Source organism: Spermophilus citellus, assembly GCF_964194105.1.
Source record: "Spermophilus citellus genome assembly, chromosome: 6".
Taxonomy (NCBI): domain Eukaryota; kingdom Metazoa; phylum Chordata; class Mammalia; order Rodentia; family Sciuridae; genus Spermophilus; species Spermophilus citellus.
This window is the reverse complement of record NC_138187.1, coordinates 1070529-1095074: the sequence shown is the minus strand read 5'-3', so window position 1 is coordinate 1095074 and position 24546 is coordinate 1070529. Positions and strand designations below refer to the sequence as shown.

At 38.8% G+C, this 24546-nt stretch overlaps 1 protein-coding gene across 1 annotated transcript in view; it reads left to right on the top strand.

Moving 5' to 3' along the window:
- Positions 1 to 499: 499 nt before the first annotated feature.
- Positions 500 to 24546, top strand: part of ATF7IP2 (activating transcription factor 7 interacting protein 2) — a 49737-nt gene continuing 25690 nt past the window's right edge. Inside the window, exons 1-3 of the mRNA XM_081297249.1 lie at positions 500 to 571; positions 15138 to 15254; positions 22133 to 22257. Coding sequence (XP_081153375.1) covers positions 22186 to 22257 — 72 coding nt within the window. The 5' untranslated portion in view covers positions 500 to 571; positions 15138 to 15254; positions 22133 to 22185. The remainder of the gene's footprint in view (positions 572 to 15137; positions 15255 to 22132; positions 22258 to 24546) is intronic.

Here is a 24546-nt window from a genome sequence, read left to right as displayed (position 1 = left end):
ACGCGCTTCGCCACTGAGCTCCAGGGCTGCCCTTCTTATCTCTGTTCTGAGACAGGGTCTTGCTAAATTACAAATTAAATCGCTGAGGCTGGCCTCGCACTTGAGATCCTGCTCCCTCAGCCTCGCAGGTGCCTGGGATCACAGGCCTGCGCCACCCGGCGCCTTTAGGAAATCGATATCTTAGAGCGAAGCTTCAAGCCTTCTAATTGCACAGCTCTGGTTTGCGCGGCCGCGGCTCTCGGACGGGTGGCCAGCGGCGCTCCGGACGGACGCGGTGCGGAGGCCCGGGCCTGGCGCCCAGCCCGCGGGGGGCCGGGAAGCGGCGTCCCGGCCGGCGAGCCGGCGCCCCGCAGCCCACTTCCAGTTCCCGCCGGACTCCTCCGCCCCGCCCACCTCGCCCGGCCGCCTCTGATTGGCGGGGCCGCCGCCCGCTCGCGCTGCCAGGGGCCAGGAGTCAGGCGTGGGCGGGCGCAGGAGCTTCCCCCCGCCGGCCGCGGCGCCCGACTCATTCCGCTCGGCGGTGGCGGTCGCAGAGGTAGCCCGAGGCCGCGGGGACGCCGCGCCGCTCTAGGTACGTGGCGCCCGAGCGAGAGTCCCGCGCGAGTGGCGGTTGGCGCGGCGGCGGCTTCCCGGGCCCCGCGGAGGTACCAGTCGCGAGACCGGAGCGACGGGCGGTTGCGGCGGGGCCGCTGGGGCCGCAAGGTGTCCGCGGGGGGCGCCGGGAATCCGGCCGCGAGGGCCCGGCGCGTCCGCACCGCCGGCGAGCGGGCCGCGGGGAGGCGGGCAGTGGGCGGGAGCGCGGGGCCCGTCGGAAGCGCTTTGCGAGTCACCCGCGCGTCCCAGCCCGCCGCGGCCCTGCAGCCCGGCCACCTCGGGCTCGGGTGGTCGCCGCTGGCCGCGCCGGGCCCTCCCCGCGGTCGGTACGTGGTGACGCGGCGCGTGGAGGCCGGAGGTGACCCGAGCACCTGGAGCACAGGCCGAGTGGCCTCTGCGGAGCTCAGCCGCCGGGACGCGGGGACGCGGGGACGCGGGGACGCGGCGAGCCCTGGCGCGCACGTGCGTTTTGTGGATCTCAGAGCGACCCGACTGGGTTCCCGGCGGCCCGGCCAGTCCTGGGAGGCCCAGGAATGGGTCTGCCCCAGGCCCACGACGCCGCTCTCGTCGTCCTTCAGAAAACTCCAGGCCAGCCCAGGCGTGCCGACGAGGAGGGCGACCTTCTCCCTCCGTAAGAGGACACTAGTTGCTGGCTTCGTGCGCGTGAGCTTTCACCCCCTGCAGGTGTAGATGTTGCTGCCGGTGATCCCAGGTGCTCCTGAGGCTGAGGCAGGAGGATCACAGGCCAGCCAGCCGCGGCAGTCAGGCCAGGCCCCGAGCCATGTAGGACACCCTGTCTCAAAGTCTTAAAAATAAGCAAAAAGTCTGGGTATGTGGCTCCATGGTTAAGCGCCCTGGGATAAATCCATGGTGGAAAAAAATTTTTATGGTATTGTTAATATCAAGAAAAAGACGATTTTATTAAATAATTTATATACAAATTGTCCTAGCAATTTCAATGGACTTATTCCAGATCAGAACTTAATCTGTTAATTCCAAAACTTTTGATTCTGTTAATATTTCAACAAAATGGACCATGGGTGCATTCAAATAGGTTGGAGTTGGGCATGGCATGATGGCTCACTCCTGTAATTCCAGCGATTTGGGAGGCAGAGGCAGGATTCAAGTTCCCGGGCAGTCTAGGCAACGTGGCAAAAACCTGTCTCCAAAACAATTTAAAAAACAGGGCAGGCTGGCCGTGGTGACTCACACCTATAATCCCAAGGGCTCAGGAGACTGAGGCAGGAGGATGGCCGAGTTCAAAGCCAGCCTCAGCAATTTAGTGAGACCCGGTCTCAAAAAGGTTAAAAAGGGTTGGTCATGTACCTCAGTGGTTAAGCACCCCTGAGTTCAATTCCTGGTTGAAAAAAAGGGTGGGAATGGGAAGCCTGCAGGCTGGAGATGTGTATTCAGGGGTAAAATGCCCTTGGGTTCAATCCCCAGTGCCCAAATAAATAACTTGGAAATCATGATCTATAGAGTTGTTAGATATAAGCTCATAATCGTCACAGTATGATACAACTATTATGTATCATGTAACCTTGTGCCGTTGTTATGAGCATTCAGCATCTGGGACCATGAGACAAAATCGGCTAAGACTATGCCCATGATCTTTGCACATCTGCTTGTAGCTGGTGAATGACCTACAATATAAATGTTTGCAAAACAGGTGGGTGAAAATATAAAGATGAGTATAAATAACAGCAAAGCTATTGTGAATGAAAGACAATTAAACTGATCAGCTTTTGTAAGTACGTCTTTCATCTTAGCTTGTTTATTCCTCAGTTCCTTTGTAGAAGTGTTGTATCCAAAGTTAATCAAATTAATCTACTTAACCCCCAGTCTCATTTGCAGATGATATTCAGATATAATCCTAAGATTGACTTTTGCCTCAGTGAAATTCATGAGCAGTGCTTAGCTGCAAATGATGTGTGTACTTTACATATTTCTTTAAATGTTTTTTAGTTGATGTACCTTTCTTATTATTTTTTTAAATTTATATGTGGTGCTCAGGATTGAACTCAGTGCCTCACACATGCCAGGCAAGTGCTCTGCAACTGAGCCACAACCCCAACCCAACTTTAAATTCAAGATTGTCCTGCTAGAGTCTTGGTGTAATCTTGAAATTTCTGCTTGGCTTACCTTATTGACACTCTGCTTCATCTCAACCTTCAATTCCACTATATTTCCTTATTAATACTATGAAGTTTGGCATGGAACTATCATGTGATCTTTTTGTCTTTCTGCATGTATTGTAGTTTGTTTCTCTCTTTTTTGGGGGTAGAGGGAGGCAGTGCTGGGGATCAAACCTGGGGCCTTGCATGTGTTAGGCAAGTGCTCTGTCACTAAGTTACATATCCAGCCCTTCAGATGTATATCATTTGATGTAATAAACCTTTAATATAATGGATAGTTAAAATAAAAGAACTTTCTAACTTTAAGTGTGTATTAGATTAGTTCTCACAAGGTTGAATAATATAAAATATTAAGATCCAAATTCTTCAATCTCATTCCTTCTCTCTTCCTCCATGTGTGTGAACTAGGTATTGAACCCAGGGGTGCTCTATGTCCCCATCCCCCATTTACTTTTGAAACAGGGTGTCACAACATTGCTCAGCTGGTCTTGAACTTTCAATCGCCCTGCCTTAGCCTCTTGAGGCTTTGGGATTACAGGTATGCTGTACTGCGTGTTTCTGCCTTGGTTGGAGAGATTGTCATCAAGTGATATCTAGAGAGAATGAATTCTTAAGAGTGAGGGGAGATAATTAGAGATAACTTTGATTTTTGAATTTCTGATCAAGCATTTATACTAAATTTAACCATTAATTATATACAGGCACTTTTTAAGTGGCAATTTCTATTAATATACTTCTGAGGCTCTACTGTGTATGGTGCTGTTGATGTGAAAAATCTTGTGTGATAAAAATGACAAGTTGCTAAGGCCTGTTCTGGTATTCTTTATTAAGGAGAGGCCCTGGGTTCAATCACCAGTACTGGGGTGGGGTGGGAGGAAGGAAAAAATAAATAACTCTAGGTGGTTTTCCACAGGTTAATTTTTATAAGTAAATACTTATTAAATATCATTTTAATACTTTGTGAGCCTAGTGCTATAGTATACACCTGTAATCCCAGATACTCCTGTATCTGGGATTACAAATTTAAGGTCAGCCTCAGCAACTTGGCCAGATTCTGTCTTAAAAAATTAAAGCACCTGGGATATAGCTCAGTGGTAAAGCACCCCTGGGTTCAATCCCTAGAATCCACCCCACCCCCAAAATCATTGTGAAATGTTTTTCACTGAGGATGTAAAGACACATCTCTGCCCTGAAAGCTTTCGAATAAAAATGCATTTGTAACAGGAAATTTAGATAAGGAAGTAGTCCTCTTGGGGAAGACATAAGGGTCTTAAACTTGACCATTAATAGGGGACCTGTTAATATGTGACAGTTCTGATCAGTTTAGAAGAAAAGGAAGATTTGGTCAGTTCCAGGAAAAATGAAATATCATGTAAGAAATAAAATGCAATCATGATATTGTCTAGTTTTATAAAAATTATTTACCGTAATAAGTATGGATGCATCTGAACGTGTGATGAGCTGTAACAGGCACGTGGAGTATAGAAAAGAACTAAGTCATCAATTTGTAACTGGATTAGTTCCATAGTTTTGGTGGTAGTTTGGTTATCAGACTCCCACACAAATACTCAAATCTGCAAATGCTCAAGTCCTTTAAATAAAGATGGTGAAGTATTTGCATATAACTTACACACATCTTCCTGTATGCTTTAAATCACCTCTAGATATCTTATCTAATACTACGTAAGTGCTATATAAATAGTTGTTATACTAATGGACTGTGGCAGAAGGACTGCTTACATTCTGCACACGTGCAATTATTTTCCATCCATGATTGGTTGAAACTATGGATATAGAACCTACAGATATGGAGAACTGGCTGTATTTAGAAGTAGGTAAATTTTTAACTCAAGAAATTTGAATGTGAACATATTTAAAGACAGGTTTAAAAAAATAAGTTGTTAAAATTAATTGAAAGTGATTGCCATTAGGCATTAAGGTTTATGCTAGCAAACAAATGCTTTATTTATTTTTTAGTAGCTGGGTTGAACCCAGTGGCACTGAGCCCCATCCCCATCCTTTTTTTTGTATTTTATTTGGAGACAGGCTCTCACTGAGTTGCTTAGGTCCTCACTAAGTTGCTGAAGCTGGCCTTGAACTTGCAATCCTCTAGCCTCAGCCTCCTGAGATGCTGGGATTACAGACATGTGCAACCATGCCCAGCCTACAAATGCTTCATTTTGTTATGAGCATTTTATACTAATTAATTTAATACTATTACATTGATAAAACTTAGCAGAAAGGACAATTCTGCTAGTGCTCAGGTGACACCAATGCTGCAGTTCTGTGGACCACACATAATGTAGAAAGAAATAGCCTGTGCTCATGAGAATAGGAGTGGGTCATGCTCATGAATGTCCCCTGACACAAGTTGACCCCTAAAAGGAGCATTGTCACTTTGTTGACTCCCTATTAATGCAGTCCTGTATCTTAACAATACCTTATGTGATTAGATTAGTTGAGGTTTTTTTTTTTAGCTTTTACTTTTAAAAATTAGGTAAAAAGGTAGATTATTGCCAGGTACAGTGTGTGGTTAATTTATGGAATTTTCCATTTAAAATTACTGGACCAGGGACAAGAAAGGGACTATTGTATAGATCCATCTCTCTTGTTATCAATATAAAAAAATTCTAAACAAAATATTACCAAATTGAAGACATTATGATCAAGTGATGTTAAACCAGAAATTAACTAGAATTAATATTTTAAGATATTAATCAGTATAATACAAATTAGTGAAGAAGTGAAATTTATGGATCCATCTCAGTAGATATGGAAAAGCATCTGATAAAATTGAACCTGCATTTATGATAAATTCTTAGCTAGAAATAGAAGGATGATTCATTAATACAAACCATCTAGAGAAAGACAAGCAAAAAGTGTAGCAGAACAATGAAAACCATATAATATCTTGTCTGTGGTTGGCAGTGAGAGAGGGATAATCATATCAGATTGGAGGTTCTAATGCAATACGACAAGAAAAAAAAATGAATGGGAGGATTGGCAAGAAAACGTCATGGTTTTCGACATATATAATTCATTTGTTTAATAAGTGAATTTAATGAATTTGTTGAAGATGTGATTAATACAAAAAGCCCTGATTACATTTGATTACATTACATGTATATAAAGTTTTAAAGTTAAACAGTAGTGAAAGAAAAAGAATTCAGTGAGGCATGTTAAACTAAAAGTAAAACGAGTCAAAGCCAGGCACTATAGCACACGCTTCTAAACTCAGTAACCCCGGAAACCGAAGTAGGAGGATTGCAAGTTTAAGGCCGGCCTCAGCAACTTAGTGTGATCTTATCTCAAAAGTTATAAAAAGGGCTAGAGATGCAGCTCAGTGGCAAAGTGCCCCTGGGTTTAATCCCTAGTACTGTATTTTAAGAAAAGTACACTAGAAGACATGAATGCAGTTATCAATAATGTCAAATATAAATGGATTAAACAATCCAGTCAAATAGAAGAAATTGTCATACTGGAGGAAAAAATGGCATCCAACTATATACTGTCTAAAGGAAACCCGTTTTAGATTCAGAGTTAAAAAATTGTAAGTAAAGTGACAAAGATGTGTTATCAGCGACCATTAGAAAGCTAGAAAGGCTGTACTAATATTAAAGTAGATTTTAAAAAGTATTTCTAGTGACATAAAGAGGGACATTTTAAGAATGTTCTTCAGGAAAGTGTCATGATAATGTATGCACCTAATAAGAGCATCACAATATATATAAAGCAGCTATTGGTGGAATTTAAGGGAGAAATACACAATTTAACATTTTTGTAGTGGAATGGAAATCTAAATCTATCAGCAAGAAAAGAGAAGAATTGAACAACACTGAACCAACTAGAATCAAGTGACATCTTTTGAGCACTCAATGCCTTTAACAGTAAAATACACATTCTTTTCAAGAATACACAGAATTTTCTCCATTATAGCCATGCTAGGCCATGAAACCAAGAAATATGAAAAGATTAAAGTGAAAAAAATAAAGTGCATTATTTGACCACAATGGAATGGATTTATAAAATAGTGCCAAAAAGGAATTTGAGAAATTGACAAATGTGTAGAAATTTACAGACTTAAATCCCTAGGGGAATTACAGAATACTATGAGATGAATGAGGATGAAGACACAAAAGACTCAGGAGTGCAATGTAACAATCCTTAGGAAATTTACAGTGTCAGATGCCTACATTACAAAAGAAGAAAAATTTCAAATTAAGACCTATTTTTAACCTATAATTCAGAAATAGGAGAGAAAACAACCTTGACTCGGCAGCACAAAGAAAAAAAATCAAAGATTAGAACAAAACAATAAAATAGAAAATAGGAAAAATAAAGGAAACTTAAAGCTGTGTTTGGGAAAGATCAGCAAAATATACATTTAGCTATACTGATCAAGAAATCATTAGGGAGAGAAGATTTAAATTACTAAAATGAAAAAATGAGACGATGTTGCTACTGATTTTCCAGTTCTTAGAATTGTTGACAAAGGAATAATACAAGGGGCTGGGGTTGTGGCTCAGGTAGAACGCTCACCTAGCGGGACAAGGCCCTGGGTTCGATCCTCAGCACCACATAAAAATAAATTAATTAATTTAAGATATTGTATCCAACTACAAATAAATAAATATATATATATATATATATATATGAAGAATAATACGAAATGATGCAGTTATATGCCAGGCCATTAAATTAATGAAACAGACAAATCCTAAAAATACACAAGCTACCAAAACTGACTGCAAAAGAACATGTGAGCCAGGCATGATGGCATTGCTTGTAGTCCCAGCTATTTGAGGCTGAGGTAGGAGTATCACAAATTTTGAGGCCAGCCTGGGCAACACAGTGATGCCCTGTCTCAAAAATGACTGTGGATGTGGCTCAGTGGTAGGTTTAATCATGCTGGGTTTAATCCCCAGTAAACTACCCCCAGACACAAAAGGATGATAAAGAAAATATGAATTGAGCAGGCCTATGGGAAGTGATGAGATTGGATTAAGACACAAAAGCCTAAATCAATTAGGCTTAATTGATGAATTCTACCATAAATTTAGAGATTCTGGTTCTTCACAAATTCAGAAGAGTAGGTATGGAACTACCATATAACCTGGTTATCCCACTCTTGGTATCTTAAAGAACTAAAATCTGCATTTTATAGTGATACATGCATGGATACCAAGATTTTTAGCAGCACAATTCAATATCCAGGTTATGGAACCAGCCTGGGTGCTTCTCAACCAACAAATGGATAGTAAATATGATACACACAAGCTGAAGTTTTACTCAGCCTTAAAGAAGAATGAAATTATCATTTGCTGATACATGGGTGGAACTGGAGAATATCATGCTAAATAATAAACCAGACTCAGGAAGTCAGGGTGAATGTTTTTTTCTCATTTGCAGAAGCTCAAGAGAGAAAATCAGGAATAAACAAAAAGTGGGTATCATGAAAAATAGCAGAGAGACCAACAGAGTAATGAAAGGGGGGAATCACGAGGGAAGGAGGAGGAAGGGCATGGGGAAGTACTGGGGAATGCAGTCTACCAAATGTTGCTGTGTTCACTTACAGATATGACACACACACACACACACACGCACATGTATGTGTAACATGTACTGGTTAATAATAACAGGGAGATCAGTGGAGCAAGCGGATCAGGGAGAGGGAGTCAGGGGGTAAAGGGAAGGTACAGGGGAAGCAGGTTGCGCACATTATGTGCATGAATGAATATAACATGAATCCCACTCTTATGTATAATCATAATGCATGAAAATTAGTATTTAAAAACTAAGGATTACTTGCCATCCCATCAAGTGAGTTTTATCCCAAGAATGCAAGGTTAGTTTCTCATTCAAGAATCTCTTAATGTAATGAACCATGAAGCCACAAAACATTTTTTAAATACCAGATCTTGTATGTCTTCATGATGATAAACACTCAAAAGTAAGAAAGGTAAGTTGTAGGTCAAGAAAATCAGTGTACAAAAACCTATCATTATTGCATATATTAGTAGCATTCTACTTATAATAATCCAACAATGATTTTGTTTTTATTTCTGGTTGTCAATGGATCCTTATTTATATGTGGTGCTGAGAATCGAACCCAGTGTCTCACATGCTAGGCAAGCTCTCTACCACGGAGCCACAACCCCAGCCCCCAACAATGATTTTCTGACTTCATAATGAGTTTATTGGAAAGAACCTCATAGAAAGTAAGCATCTATCTACAGTTTTTCAAGTTATGTAGTTGAAATATTATGTAATTATAATGTAATATAATGATATAAGTTTTTTATTATAGCAGTTTTATCAAGGTATTAAATGTGTTTTCTATTTACAAGTGGTTTATCAGAATATCACATTGTGAGTGGGGACCATCTGTACAATGAATAAAAATGATATTAAAACAGTTGGATTTATAATACTATTAAAAAGAAGTGTAAAACATTCTGAATACTATAAAATGTTACTGAAATATTTTTTTATTGGTTGTTCAAAACAGTACAAAGCTCTTGACATATCATATTTCATACATTAGATTCAAGTGGGTTATGAACTCCCATTTTTACCCCGTATACAGATTGCAGAATCACATCAGTTACACATCCACATTTTTACATAATGCCATACTAGTAACTGTTGTATTCTGCTGCCTTTCCTATCCTCTACTATCCCCCCTTCCCTCCCCTCCCATCTTCTCTCTCTACCCCATCTACTGTAATTCATTTCTGTTACTGAAATATTAATTTTTTTTTTTTTTTTTTTTTTGGTACCAGGAATTGAACCCAGAGGCATTCCACTACTGAGTCACATCCACGGTCCTATATTGTATTTTTTATTAGAGACAGGCTCTCACTGAGTTGCTTAGCACATTGCTCTTGCTGAGCTGGCTTTGAACTCGCCATCCTCTTGCCTCAGCCTCCTGAGCTGCTGTGATTACAGGTGCATGCCACTGTCCCCAGCTAAAATTTTTTAAAAATGAATGACACACCATGTTTAAGATCAGGAGACTAGATAGTATTAAGATTACTATATTCCCTTATGTGTTGAACATTAACCCCTTATCAGATACGTGGTTTTGAATATTTTTTCCCATTTCATAGCTTGTCACATCACTCTGTTGGTTGTTTGCTTTGTTGAAGCATTTTGATTGATGTCATGCCTTTGTCTATTTGTGGTTTTGTTGCCTGTGTTTGGGATCATTAAAAAAAAAAATCATTGCTCAGACTAATGCCATGGAGTCCTCCCCCACTTTTTTCTAGTAGTTTTACAGCTTGAGGTCTTAACATTTAAGGTTTCTTGTTTTTTTCCTCCCCATCCCTCTCTGTTCTGGATTGACATCAGAGGCTCTTTACCACTGAGCCATAGTTGCTCCTTTCTGGTTTTTGAGATAAGGTCTCCATGACTTTCCCACGCTGACCTTGAACTTGTGATTCTCCTGCTTTAGCCTCACAAGTAGCTGGGATTACAGGGATGTGCCATCACACTTACAATTGATGTATGTGTATGATAAATTGATGTATGTGTGTGGTATGAGAAGATAGCATAATTTTGTTTGTGGATTGTCTATTTTCACCAATGCTTAGTGAAGAGATTGCACTTTGTCCATTGTGTGTTATTGCCTACTTGTCAAATTTGTTGTTTACTGTCCATGTGCGGATTTATTTTGGGGTTTTCTATTCCATTTCATTGGTCTGTGTGTCTGTTCTTTACTGCAGTGCCATACTGTTGATTACTATGGCTTTGTTGTATATTTTGGTGTATATTTTGGTGTATACTTTGTTGTATATTTAGTGTGATGCCTTGGCTTTGTTTTTGTTTAGGATGCCTTTGAGTATTTAGGATTTCTAAAAAGACTTCTGTGAAAAAATTTCATTGGAAGTTTTGAAAGGCTGCATTGATTCAGGAGATCACTTTGGACAATAATTTTAACATTTATTATTCCAAAAATTTATAAGTAACTGAAAAAACTCAGTTGTGAGAAAACAAAAAACCCAAATAACCTGAATAAAAAATGACTAAGGGACTTGAATAGACATCTTTTCAAAGAAGACATATAAATAACTAATAGGTCTATGAAAAGCCCTCAACATCACTAGTCATGAGGGTAAGAAAGGAAAACCACAATGGGATATCACCCATACCTGTTATTTTGGGTATTATCAAAATGATAAAGGATGAACTTGGGCAGGGTATGAACAACAGGGAACCCTGAACAGCACTGGTGGGACTGTAAATTGGTTTAGCCATCATAGAAAGAAATATGAAATTTCCTCAAAAAAATCAAAAGTAGGGGCTGGGGATGTGGCTCAGGCGTTAGCGCACTCGCCTGGCATGGGTGCAGCCCGGGTTCGATCCTCAGCACCACATACAAAGTGTCTGCCGAAAACTAAAATGTAAATAAATAAATAAATATATATTTTTTTAAAAAAAGCAAAAGTAGAACTACTATATTAACTCTATAATCCCACTAATTGCTATACATCCAAAGGATGTGAAATCCTGATGTCAAAAAGAAATAACTATACTTTTGTGTTCATTGCAGCATTAACAATAGACAAGATGTGGAATCAGCCTAAGTGTCCATCAGTAGATGAGTGGATAAAGAAAACCTGAGTCAGCAGTGGTGGTGCATGCTGTAATTCAGCTACTCGGGAGGCTGGGGCAGGAAGATCACAAGTTTGAGGCCAGTGCTGGTAATCTATTTAGACTCTGTTTCAGAAAATAAAAAGGGCTGGAAATATAGCTCAGTGGTAGAGAACCATTAGGTTCAGTGCTAAGTACTAGTAAGAAAATAGAGAAAGAAAGAAAATTTGGGGGATGTATTGGTGTATATATTTATTACACAGAACATATAAACATAAATATAATACAATATAAATATACATATGTATACATATACCACTGTCTTTAAAAAAAGGGAAGGAAATCTTTATTTATGACAACATTGATGAGCCAATAGGACCTTTGTGTTAAGTGAAATAAGCTAGATGTATACAAATACTGTACGATCTAGCTTACAGGTGGACTCTAAAAGTGTTTAACTCATAAAAGCAAAGAGAAGGTTATGAGGGGTTGTGGGAGAGGACAAAGTTGGATGATGTGGGTGAGAAGATATATCATTAAACTTAGGAGGAATAAGTTCAAAGGCTAGGTACAGTGGCAAGCATCTGTAGTCCCAGCGTCTTTGGAGGCTAAGGTAGGAATTTATTTATAGTTTGAGACTAGTCTGGGAAACAGCTAGACACTGTCTCGAAGAAAGAAAGAATGGGAATTTCAAGATCTATTTTATAACATGATGTTACAAGTTAAAAACAATGCATTCTTGGAAAAAAATTAAACAAAGGCAATTAATGTTAAAATTCACAAATAGTGAAATTTTTTTGTATGTGTTTGTGTATGTGTATATGTTGCTGGGGACCGAACCCAGGGCCTTGTGCATACAAGGCAAACACTCTACCAACTGAGCTATATCCCCAGCCCACAAATAGCAAAATGTTAATTGAAAAAAAAAATAATACTCCCTAAATTGTTCTACAAATTTAACAGAGTTCTTTGTTCTTTATCTTCCAATGTTACTGAGGATTGAATCCTGGGACTCAAACATGCTAAGGAAGCTCTCTATAACTGAGCCACATCCTCAGCCCTTTTTATTTTCTTTTTGAGAAATTGTTGGGTTTGGCCTTTAATATTACATCTGCCTATTCACCCTCCCGAGTAGCTGGGATTGCAGATGCGCACCTGACCTCAGTACAATTCTTAACAAAATCTTACCTGTCTGTGGGTCCAGTGGTGTGTGCCCGTAATCCCAGCAGCTCGGGAGGCTGAGACAGTAGAATTAGAAGTTCAAAGCTAGACTCAGCAGTGGCAAGGTACAAAGCAACTCAGTGAGATCCTGTCTCTAAATACAGAATAGAGTTTGGGATATGGCTCAGGGGTTGAATGCCCATAGGTTCAATCCCCAGTACCCCCACTCCAAAAAATCCTACCTGTCTTTGCAGAAAATGATAATCTGGTCCCAAATTTTTTATGGGAACATAAAACAATTCCAAAAAGAATAAAAAATTAAGAGAACACACAGAGATCTTGAATTCAAAACTTAGCACACAGCTGCAGAAACCAAGACTGTCCAGTAAGTATAAGGACAATCCAGAAACAAACTTGCACATTTATGGACAATTTGTTTTTGTGCAAGAGTATTCAAACAGTTCAATTGGGGAAGGAATACCCTTTCCAAATTGTGCTGAAACAACTTGCTGTTCACTTTGCAATAGAATGAATGCGGACCACTACCTCACACCATATACAAAAATTAACACAAAATGCATAATAGATCTATACATAAGAGCTAAAAGTATAGGCTGGGCATGGTGGCACCTGCATGTAGTCCCAGCGGCTCAGGAAGCTGAGACAGGAGGAACAAGAGTTCAAAGCCAGCCTCAGTAATGTCGAGGCGCTAAGCAATTCAGTGAGACCCTGTCTCTGAATAAAATATAAAACAGGGCTGGGGATGTGGCTCAGTGGTTGAATGCCCCTGAGTTCAATTCTGGTTCCAAAAATAAAAAGTAGAAGGTATTAAAAAAATGGGCAAATTATTATGATCTTGGATTAAACAGTGATTTTTTTTAGCTATGACACCAAAAAATGTACAACCAACATGAAAAAAGGTGAACTTGTATCAAAGTTTAGAAGTTTAGTTCTTCAAAGCATACTACCAGGAATTGAAAAGGCCACCAATAGAATGGAAGGTAAAGTTTATAAATCATCTAAGAAGGTAACATACAAAATACTCTTGCAAATCAGTAATAAAAAGGGCAGATAACACAATTTTTAAATGTGCAAAAGAGCCTGAATAGACATTTATCTAAAAATATACAAGTCATCAAGAAATATGTGAAGAAATGCTCAACATCTGTTATGGTTTGGATCTTCAGTATCCACCAGTGGCCATATGCAAAAGGCTTGGTCCCCAGCCTGTGCTGCTGGTGGGAGGTGGTGGAACTCTTAGGATGCGGGGTTTAGGGGAAGGAATTTAGGTCATTTGCATGTGCCCTTGAAAAGGACATTGGGACCTTAGCCTGTTCCTGTCTGTGTCTTTGCTTCCTGGATGCCATGAGGTGAGCACTTTGCTCCACCAAGTTCCCCCTGCCATCATGTTCTGCCTTGATACCAGCCCAAAACAATGGCACCCAACAGCCATGAAACTGTGAGCCAAGATAAAACTTTTCCTCCTTCTAAGTTGTTTATATGAGGTATTTGGCCACAAAGACAGAAAGCTAATAACATCAGTAGCCATCAGAGAAATGCGAATCATAATGACAGTGAGGCCCCAGTTAAAACTGGAACTTTCAGTCACTCCTAGGATAAATGCAGATTGATCGAAATGCTTGGAAATTTACTCCTGTTGTAAATGCAGATTGATCCATATGCTTGGAAAAAGGGGAGGGGCATGGGGGCAGGAACGCGATGGTGGAGTGAGATGAACTTATTACTCTAGGTACACGTATGACTGCACATGTGGTGCGATTCTACACTGTGTACAACCAGAGGAATGAAAAATTGTGCTCCATTTGTGTACGTCTGCTCTCATGAACTAACTAGAACAAATTTAAAAATGCTTTGAAAAACATTCTGGCTCTTCTCAAAAGGCTAATTATAGAGGCACCATAGTAGGTGAATGGGTTAATAAGTTGTCTCAGGATTGGGTTTGCTGTAAAAGCCTGTTGGGCTGGGTCTCACATTGATTACCTGTCTCTTGCCACTTAATAACCTGCAGCACCTGGATTCCAATAGCTACAAGAACTCTTGACCTTGTATCATAACTGTGAGCCAAAATAAACCTGATTATAGTTTGTGCAGTCTGTGGTATTTTGTTATTATCAGCAGAAAATGTAACAAAGAGAATATATAAATTATGAAGTATAATAACATTAAAATCTTTGACCCAAACATGTAGAATACTACCAATCACTTGAATTTGCCTTCTTGTTTCTCCATACCATGCTTCCTACTCTTTGCCATATTGCATTGATTTTTTTTTATAAAGAGTAATTTTATTATAAATGTCACACATAACATTGTTTAATTGTATTTATGAGTTAAATATAGTTTTCTAATAATTGTTTTTCATAAATATTTCCAAAACTTATCCATGTAATAATTGATTCATTTTCATGGCATTGTACTGATCCACTGGATTAATATACCAAAGTTTGTTTATCTGATTGTATCTAAAGTTTGTTTGCATAATGTGCAGGGTTTTTTTTTGTTGTTGTTATTATTATTGCTGCTGTTGAACTGTTTTATTTGTTTTGATTTTTGCCCTTTATAATAATGGGGATTGAACCTAGGGGCATTCTGCCTCTGAGCTATCCCCCCATCCCTTTTTATTTTTTGAGACAGGGTCTTGCTAAGTTGCCCAGGCTGACCTCCAACTCATGATTCTCCTGCCTCGGCTTCCTGAGTTGCTGGGATTACAGGTGTGCAACACCACACCCAACTGAACATTTTTGTGTTAAGGTACATAAGTATAAGCTTTTGTTGTGTGGGTTTGTTGGGTATCAATAAGGTATACAATGCTCAACTTTTTAAGATAGCCAAATTGTTTTCTGAATTAGTTTTTCTCCAGTTCACACCGTAAAAAACAATGTGTAAGAATTCCCACTGATCCATACCCTCTTGAGCTTCGGTATTAACCGTATTATCTATTTGGATATAGAATTATATTGGTCTTAATTTGCCTTTCCCTAGTTCATGGCATGTCTTCATTTATTTTTTGTCTATATATATGTTTCTATTTCTATAAAACTTTCTGCTATGTCTTGTTCATTTTATCTTGAGTTGTCTTTTCTCATTATTTGATTGGTTAGCAAACAGATTAACCCGAGGCCTAGCACATGCTAGAAAAGCTCTGGACTACATCCCCAGCCCTTTTTATTTTATTTTGAGACAGGGTCTTACTGAGTTGCCAAGTCTGGCCTCAAACTTTTGACCCTCCTGTTTCAGCCTACTGTGTTGCTGGGATTTCAGGCAAGCACCACCACACCCCCTCACCCCACCCTAGGACTCACACATTAGGCAAGTACTTTACCACTGAGCAACCCCCTACTCCCAGCTCTCTCATTTATTTTTAAACAATACTTAATGAACAGGAATTACAGGTATCTCTGTGCATTTTTGGTTTCTCTTTGCTCTTCCTAACTTCAGTATTGTCAAATTTATTCTCTATCTCTCTTCCTCTCAATGCTTGTTTTTCTTACCACATGATGACCTGTGAAGTATTCAGGCTTGCTGTTGGTACAGAAGCACTTACTGATCTGGTTTATCTGAGGTTATGTTGCTATATATCATGGTTGTGCAATGACAAAAATATATAGTAATGCAGAATGTCTGCTTAACTTATAGTTAGGCCAAAGTTCACAAACAACGTGAAAAAACTAATCATTAATGTGTTTATACTTGATAGTTGATCAAATTTAGGGTATTGAGGAGAGAGGTAATTCACTTGGAAAATTTTGTGCAGGAGATTGCTTACAGAAGATAGTAAAACTGCCAGTAAAGCATAGGGAATGTAAATATTGGTAACTGTTACATAACATTTAGTAAAATTCAGCTTATTTCTGGGAGAATAAAAAGCAACTAGTTGGTCTAATTTTGTGCATCACCAGAATTTCTGATTCTTTTCAGCCAGCTTAAATCCTTTGCTGTCACATAAGGCACATTTTCAGAGATCTTTGGAATCAGGATACTTTTCCTGTGGTACTTGGTGTAAAAGATAAATTTTCTATATTTTTTCTTCAAGTTTAAGAGGTTTGTCTTAATCATCTAAGAATTCATTTTAGCATGTAGAAAGAGGAAGGGATCTAGTTTCATTTTTCCCCTTAGGTGTGCAATTGTTTTGCTGTATTCTGTTTGTTTGTTTTTGTTTTGATATTGGGAATTGAATCCGGGGGTGCTTTAGCCCTGAGCTACGTCCCAGCCCTTCTTTGAGACAGTATCTCACTAAATAGCTGAGGACCTTGCTAAATTAATGTAGTCCAGAAGATCCCTACCACAATCATAACAAGTTTCTCTCCTTGTAAGCAAGATTGTTAAACCAAAAACAAAACAAAGAATATCAACAGGATTTTTGCAGAGAACTCATTGTGGATTGAAGCTTTCTCTTTTTTGTAAAAGCTTTCCCTTTCTATTTTCCTTGGTAGAAATTTGTGAAACCTCTGTCCAATCTAAGAATATGGAACAAAGAGTCGCTGTTATGTAACCGCCCCCTAAGTATAAATGTCAAAGAATTTCCAGACTCTGGGTCCATAGATTTTTTTGGCAGCAGCCCCACTGGAACACTGCAGCATAATTAAGCCTGCTTCTTGAAAATTCCTTGGGTATCCAGCTGCTGGGTTTCTGTTCTTTCGATTAAAAGGCTCAGGGGTTACTCCAGGTAAACTGGGCTGACTGGGCTGCACTAAATAACCCCACAAGAGACACAAATACCTTTTTCTTTGGGGTTGCTGTGACGGCTCCTCTGACCTTAAGGGTCCACAGAAAGAGAGCGAGCAAGAGCATGCGCTGACCCCTTTTATTGAGGAGAAGCTATTTAAATGAGGCAAGGGGTCAGGTTTCAGGGGGCTGAGTCTATCTTCATGATGTCCACTGTCAGCAGTTGACTGACACCTGGGTAGGCCACACCCAAGGGCAGAGTAAGAGGAGGGGACACACATAAGGCACTTCCATGGAAGATTCTATCCTAAACAGGGCAAGGGGTTATGTTACAAACGAACAGGTGAGCCTAGCTTCACCCAAGAGGCTGTAGCAAGACACACCCATGCACCCTCGAACCCAAGAAGGGTGGGGAAAGCTCTGCCACATTTCTGTGACTGAGCACCTCAGCACCCAGCTGGGGAGTATGACTCAGTCACGTGTAAGGTTGGTCTCCCACATCCAGCCCTATCTGTCCTGCATCAGAATGACTGAGGCTGGCTGCAAATTTGTGGTCCTCCCACCTTAGCCTTCTGAGTTCCTGGAATTACAGATGTGTGCCACTGATTCAGCTTCACCATTCATTTAAATTTTAAAAACATAAAGTAATATTAATTAATTTTTTTATCTGCTGAATATTAATATTACCCATCCTTTTACCTTTTAACATTTTTATCACTTTGCTTTTTTAGCTGTCTTTTGTAAACAATATGAATACTTTAACCTCATGTTTTTTAGTAGAATTTAACCCATTTACATTTTTTAGAAATGACAAAATCTTTATCTTTGATTTCTATACCTTCTGAGTTTTATTCACTGTTATTGTTTTACTTTTTTCAATTGTTCTTATGTTATTTTCTCTATTATTTAATACAATAGTGCCATTTATGTATTTATTCATTCATTTATTTGTTTATAAAGGCATAGACAACTGTTTATTTAGGAAAGTAGATCTATATTCAAGTGAGAATGAGGGCAGTCTCAGGATATGCCTTTAGGGTAAAGCAAGGAGTAGATATTCAAGAGAGAATGTTTGCTCTCTCCCCCTTTGTAACTCAGTGTTATAGAAATAGTCGTTGGGGTCACTGTGATGACCCCAACACTAGAGGTGGATGTAGAGTGGAGCTACACAATATCATGCCAGTTTTCCCTGGACTTGAGCATTTTCCCGTGTTACAAGGGTGTGGGCAAGGGCATGTGGATAGGAGGTGGGCAATTTTTCCCAGGTACTTTTGCATCTCAGTGGTTCATGGGTGTTTCCTTTGAGACTCAGTATCTTTTTCTTTATTCCCAAATTCCTATCCCATTCATACCTCTCAGACATTTATCCCTTTATCTTAAGGGTTGTTGAGGGGTGAAGATTTATTTACTATGGGAACTTGAGACTGGCATGGGACAATGACCCTGCTTAGTGTAAAATGTTTCATCTTGACTTATCTAAAGGAGGTAGACATTGCTCTCAGCTGTGTGGATTGGAATTCTTGGGTTGCCATCCACTTAAAGTAGAATTTGTAATCTGGAAGATATAAACCCTGTCTCTAAGTAAGAATAAAAAGGGTTGTAGCTCAGTGATAGAGTGCCTGTGGGTTCAATCCCCAATGTGAGGCAGGGGGAGATTTCCTAAAAGCATTCTTTGAGAGCATTTCACTAATGATTGGGGTCAAGAGTGAAACAGTATCATCTGACTGTATCCTTATCTGAAGTAAAGAAAGCTACCTTTTCCTTACTTTCAACCTTATCCTTTTTTGCATCTTTGTTCATTTAATTTAGAATTTTCTGCCCCAGATTTTACCTTACTTTTATATTATATACACATTCAAGAATAACTTTGGATATATTTAATTCTGCTGTAGAGCCAAGTCTACAATTATTTTGTTATATGTTTTAAGTCACTTCAGAGCAAACTATCAGATTTTCTTTTTCTTAAATGTTGTACATAATAAGAAAGTACACAAATTCTCATTATGTTTGATAATTTTCACAAACTGAACACATTCATAAAACCTGCACCTATATCAACAAACAAATTTTCCCCAAACTTAAAGAGGTCTAGCTGGTTCTCTTTCTGGTCGATATTCACTTTGATTTTTTTTTTAACACAATACAGTAATTGTTCTTGATCTTTGTTAAGACGAAATTGAACAGTGCACACTGGTCTACCTCATTTAAACTCTAGGCTTTTGCAACTCATACTATTGTATATAATGAAAGAGCAGTTATTGTTAATTATACTTCACTGTGCAACTATCCTATACATCAGTATTCCAGTGTGCTACAGATTGGCATGTGGATTCTTTCTATTTATGGGGTGCTATAATGTTGCCAAAGAAAACTCATACTTGTTTTTTGGACTGTAAATAAATATTGAAATTATTTTTTTATTTTCATTGACAGATGAAAATATAATTAATTAAATCTGTAGAGATAGTCTTTTAACACTATTTTTAATATTGTAAATAAACTTAATGGAGAAATGCATTTAAATATGATATCTTAAATTCTAGGATATGAAAGATGGCAAGTCCAGATAGAAGTAAACGGAAAATATTAAAAGCCAAAAAAACAATGCCTACAAGTTGCCGGAAGCAAGTAGAGATCTTGAATAAGTCTAAGAATGTTGAAGCTCTGAGAACAGCAGAAATTGGAAGTAATGTTCCGAGTGGTAGTCAGAATATAAGTACTGGGGTTATAACTAGCAAGTGTAAACATTCTGAAAATGTTGATTCCTCACTCAATTCTAACAAAAATTCAGTGTTCTCACAGAAAAGTATAGAAGAAATTGTTGATTCAAAAACAAGACTGGATCATATTGATGAACAAGTTGTGTGTCATTTCCAAAAGCCAAGAAGAACATTAGATTCTCCCAGCAAATTGTTTATACAAAGGGCAGAAGATTCCCAGAACACTTCTGAAACTCATCTTGAATATCAGACAAAAGTAAAAGGATCTTTTTTTGAACTGGAAGAGAATTATAATCTAAAACCTATTTGCTGCCCGCCCGACATATTGAGTGATGTAGATCAAAATACCTTGAATGATAAGAGAATCGATAAGATGGTTTCCAATTTAGAAGCAAACTCCAATACAGAGTCACTTGATAAGAGGCAAAATAACATTTTAAGTCCAAACTCACATTTTCTGCCTGTTGAGAAAACATCTTCCATGGTAAATTTAGTTAATTCCTCCAGCTGTATTGCTAACATTTTGAAAACAGAAGAATCCAGTAGAACCTGTCATTCCAGCATTTCATATTGTGAAAGTACAGACTCAAAGTGGCAGTCATTACTCGACACTGATGGTAATAACAGTAAGTGTATATTTTTGCCTCTTTTGTAGAAATTAATTTTTCTTTGGGGATTTTAAAACCTCAAATATACAAGTAGGTGAGTTTGTATAGACTATATTTAAAGAAAAAGTAAATGATGACTATAATTATTTCAGAGTAACTTGTTTATGAACTCTTTGGTGGGGAGGAGGAAGAGTATTATGAAAAGAGACTATTTCAACAAATCTAGCTGTGCCGTTGCTAATTGGCTTTATTTCTAGTTCTTGAATTAGGCAGCAGTCAGGACCAAAAATGTTTCAAGAAGCTCTTTCCCACTACACAACAGGTTGTATTTATAGCCAAAGAAAAGGGAACAACATAGAGAAAAGGAAGTGAGGTACAAGAGACAGCCTGATCTGATTGGTTATAGCTCATTTCCAGTTTTCATCAGGTGGCCCCTTCTGATTTCCAGACAGGTACTTTTTACATGAGTAGGTTGCAGAGTATTCAACACATCAAGTTAGGTTGTAATTCACTGCACATCCAAAAATGTTCAGGCCATCTTTTAACTACACAAGTGGCTTTAGACCAAAGTTGATTCATTTTAGCTGTATATAAAGGAAGTTATTTTTGCTGGGCATGTTCTGCTTGGCGAGTTGGCTCAAGCCTGTAATCCCAGCGGTTTGGGAGACTGAGACAGGAGGATTGCAAGTTCAAAGCCAGCCTCAGCAATAGCGAGGCACTAAGCAACTCAATGAGATACTGTATCTAAACAAAATATAAAAGGGCTGGGGATGTGGCTCAGTGGTCAAGTGCCCGTGAGTTCAATCTCTGGTACCAAAAAAAAAAAAAAAAAAAAAAGGAAGTTATTCCTGACAAGGAAGGAATCATTTTCCTGAGAGAGCAAATAATCTCAAAATGTGGCTTATGGCAGTTGTTCGGTTCATTTCAATCATGTCTCTTGTTATTTTGAAGTTTTGTTTATTAGAAAGAGTGGATTTTCAAAATTGTTGGTGAACTCATTTCCTTCCATGGACTTGGCCTGTGAATTACATGGTAGGTAAAAGATGATAGATAATGTTATATACACACATACATATATATGCTTGTGTCTGTGTGTGGAGAGAGGAGAGAAACACCAAATAGTTAACAGATGAAGTCCTAGGTTGTAAAACTATTCAAACAGCAAAAGTAAACTTGAATGTTTATGTTGGTTATTGAAATAGAAGAAAATACTCATAGAATTTTGAGATTTTTCTAGTCTACAGAATAATAATTTAAAGGATGAATTTAAAATTGTTTAAAAATGATAGGTTCACCTGTTAAAAAATATATAGCATTAAGTAATTGTAAAAGTAATGTAGGATCACTGAATTAGCTAAGCAAAGGATTAAATGATGTAGTTTGACTGGTTTTTGTTGGTATATGTGTATTACATAAATCTGGAGTGGGAGTGTATCTGAGATCAGAACCATACTTTATCAAAATAGTCTTTTTTTTTTTTAACAAGTTTTGTGGGAACATTTTTATGCATCAAATTTTCTTAAAAATTTTGTTACATTTTAGTTTTTCCATTTGCTTAGAGTGTCCCCAAATTAGGGATTCCCATTTTCTTCTCAAGAAAGAATATTTTTATTTCTAATCTTTCCATCTCCTCAAGGCCATAATCAAAAGAAGAGGACGCTTTCAGAAAACAAAGAAAATGTTAAACGCATGAAAACTTCAGAGCCAATTAACGAAGACATTTGTGTAGCTCTGGAAAAGCAAACAGCAGTACTGGAACAGGTAAAATATTGGGGTTTAAATATTTGCCTCAAAAACATTTTTTTGATTAGTTAAAAAAACAATATTTTTAATTAAATGTTAACTAACTTCTCTCCACAGTGTCATGGTACAGATGATTTTCACTTGATGCAAAGCTGGTGCATGAAAATCAAATGAGCAGACAGATAAATCATGTCCCTTACCAAAATATTTCTAGGTTCTTGAAAATGGGGGAATTGTGTAGATAGTCTAGTTGTAGAAAAAAAAAATTTTTTTAGTCAACCTTACAGTCAGATACGTGTGAGTCTGACATTGAACAATCTTGAACCCTGCCAAACGACGGCGGGAGCTTTCCTGCTGGTTATGGGTTCCTTAGTGGCAGGTGGCTGTTTGTAGACTTCATCGTAATTGCTCAGTTTAGATTCAGACTGTCCAGAGTCCATTGCAGAGTTCTTCTGAATCCAGGTTCACTTACTCACATTCCCACAGTAACATGGATGTGCTGCAGTATCTGACCTGCTGCTCTCATTCTCCCCATTTCATCTCATTGTTTTGTGTCTGCTCCGCTCTGAAATGAGGTTCACTGAACTCCAATTCTGTGGCTGTAATGAGATCCTGTATTGATGATCCGGCTTTGCTTTCCACCATCACTGGCATCGTACACTATCAGAAAGTATGTGGTAGAGCACGTTTCAGCCACAGTGGGCCAGAATCTTCCACACCAAGCGATCGGTGTGTTTCAGGGAAAAAAAATATATATCTATCTATCAATAAGCGCGCATATATATATATAAAGCACTACTGCATTCTAAAATGGACCATTACAATTATATAGCTATATGTCCTAGGACCACGTATTACCTATTAAAGGAAAACTTTTTTAAAAGATTGATGCGGAACCAGCTTCAAAGGTAAGTTAGCAGTTTTCCTCTTTCTATCTCCTATTTTCTTCCAAGAAGATCAAAGTAGACACTAATTTTAAAAAGTATGTAATAGCTGGGCAAGGTGGTCCACTCCTATAATCCCAGCTATTGGGAGTCTGATGCAGGAGGATCACAAGTTTGAGGCCAATGTAGACAACTTAGCAAGGCCATGGATATACCTTAGTATTAAAGCACTTCTGGGCTCAAGCCCCAGGATCACCAAAAGAAAAAAAAAGGTAATTGTTCTATTGCTGGCAGAGAAGGGGCAATCAAACCTAAGGACCATGTTATCAGGAAGAAGACTGAGGCTTCCCAGTGACTCATGGCTGCATTCAGAAACAAAGTGTGAATGGACAAAATGTATCCTAGACTTTGGACATTTTAATTTCACTGGCATAGAGCTGTCAGTACCATTGTCTACTTCACAAAACGGTTCTTCTCAGTGAGTTGAAGGCATCTAGTTTCTTTACATTCTCCAGAGACAACTTGGATTTAGCAGTCCTTTTTTCCTATGTCAAAGCAGCTAGCTTTCCCCTCGTGTTATTCCTGTCCAGACATTTCTCTCTCTAAACCTGTCTCTGTTTATCTTGTTTGAATCTCATAGATATAAGGCCCTCCCATCCTGACAGTCTTTTTCCCCGTTGAATCCTAGAGCTGTTGTCTCCTGAGATCTAGGAAGGATTGGGACCCAGCTGACTCCATTAGGTTAGAGACTTGGAAGGTTTTTCCTCCACTCTAACTGCCCTCTTAAAAAAAGTGAGGGCAGATTGTAAATTTAGATTTTCTACAAACTTGTGGCCAATTTGGTTGCCATCTGCAAACTGCAGGTAGGCCTTCCACCAGATTCCATAATGGTGCGTACATTACCATTGGTAAAACACATTTAATAGGCATTTTATGGAATCCATTGTGCCTCTGTACAATAAACATCATCACCAAGTGAGGACAAAAGTCCACTCTAAAAAGAATTGCTCCTTAGTGGGCAAGTCATCAAGTTTAAGGGTCTCCCTCAGATAGAGGTTTTTTGAGCTCATTTATAGTTGAAGATCATTGTTTTCGCCTACTGTTTTCTCAGATGTAGCCAGTATGAATCATTGGTGGTGCCTGTTAATTGTACAATTTTCTAAGCCTCTTTCCTGGAGATTCTATTTGGATCCAGGATGAGGCCAAGTAGTTGTGATTTAAACATATGTTCCATTTGATTATTCCTTTCTAAGGAAGTTTTTCAGAAACACATGTTCAAAGCATTTAGATATGTTTCTCTTAAGATTTATCTGAGCATGACCTTCACATATTACCCCAGCCAGTGAACTGGCAAGCACCCAGTAACCCACACATGGGTAGCAGGTAAAGGCTGTCAGTGAAAATAGTATGTGTTTCTGAGAAT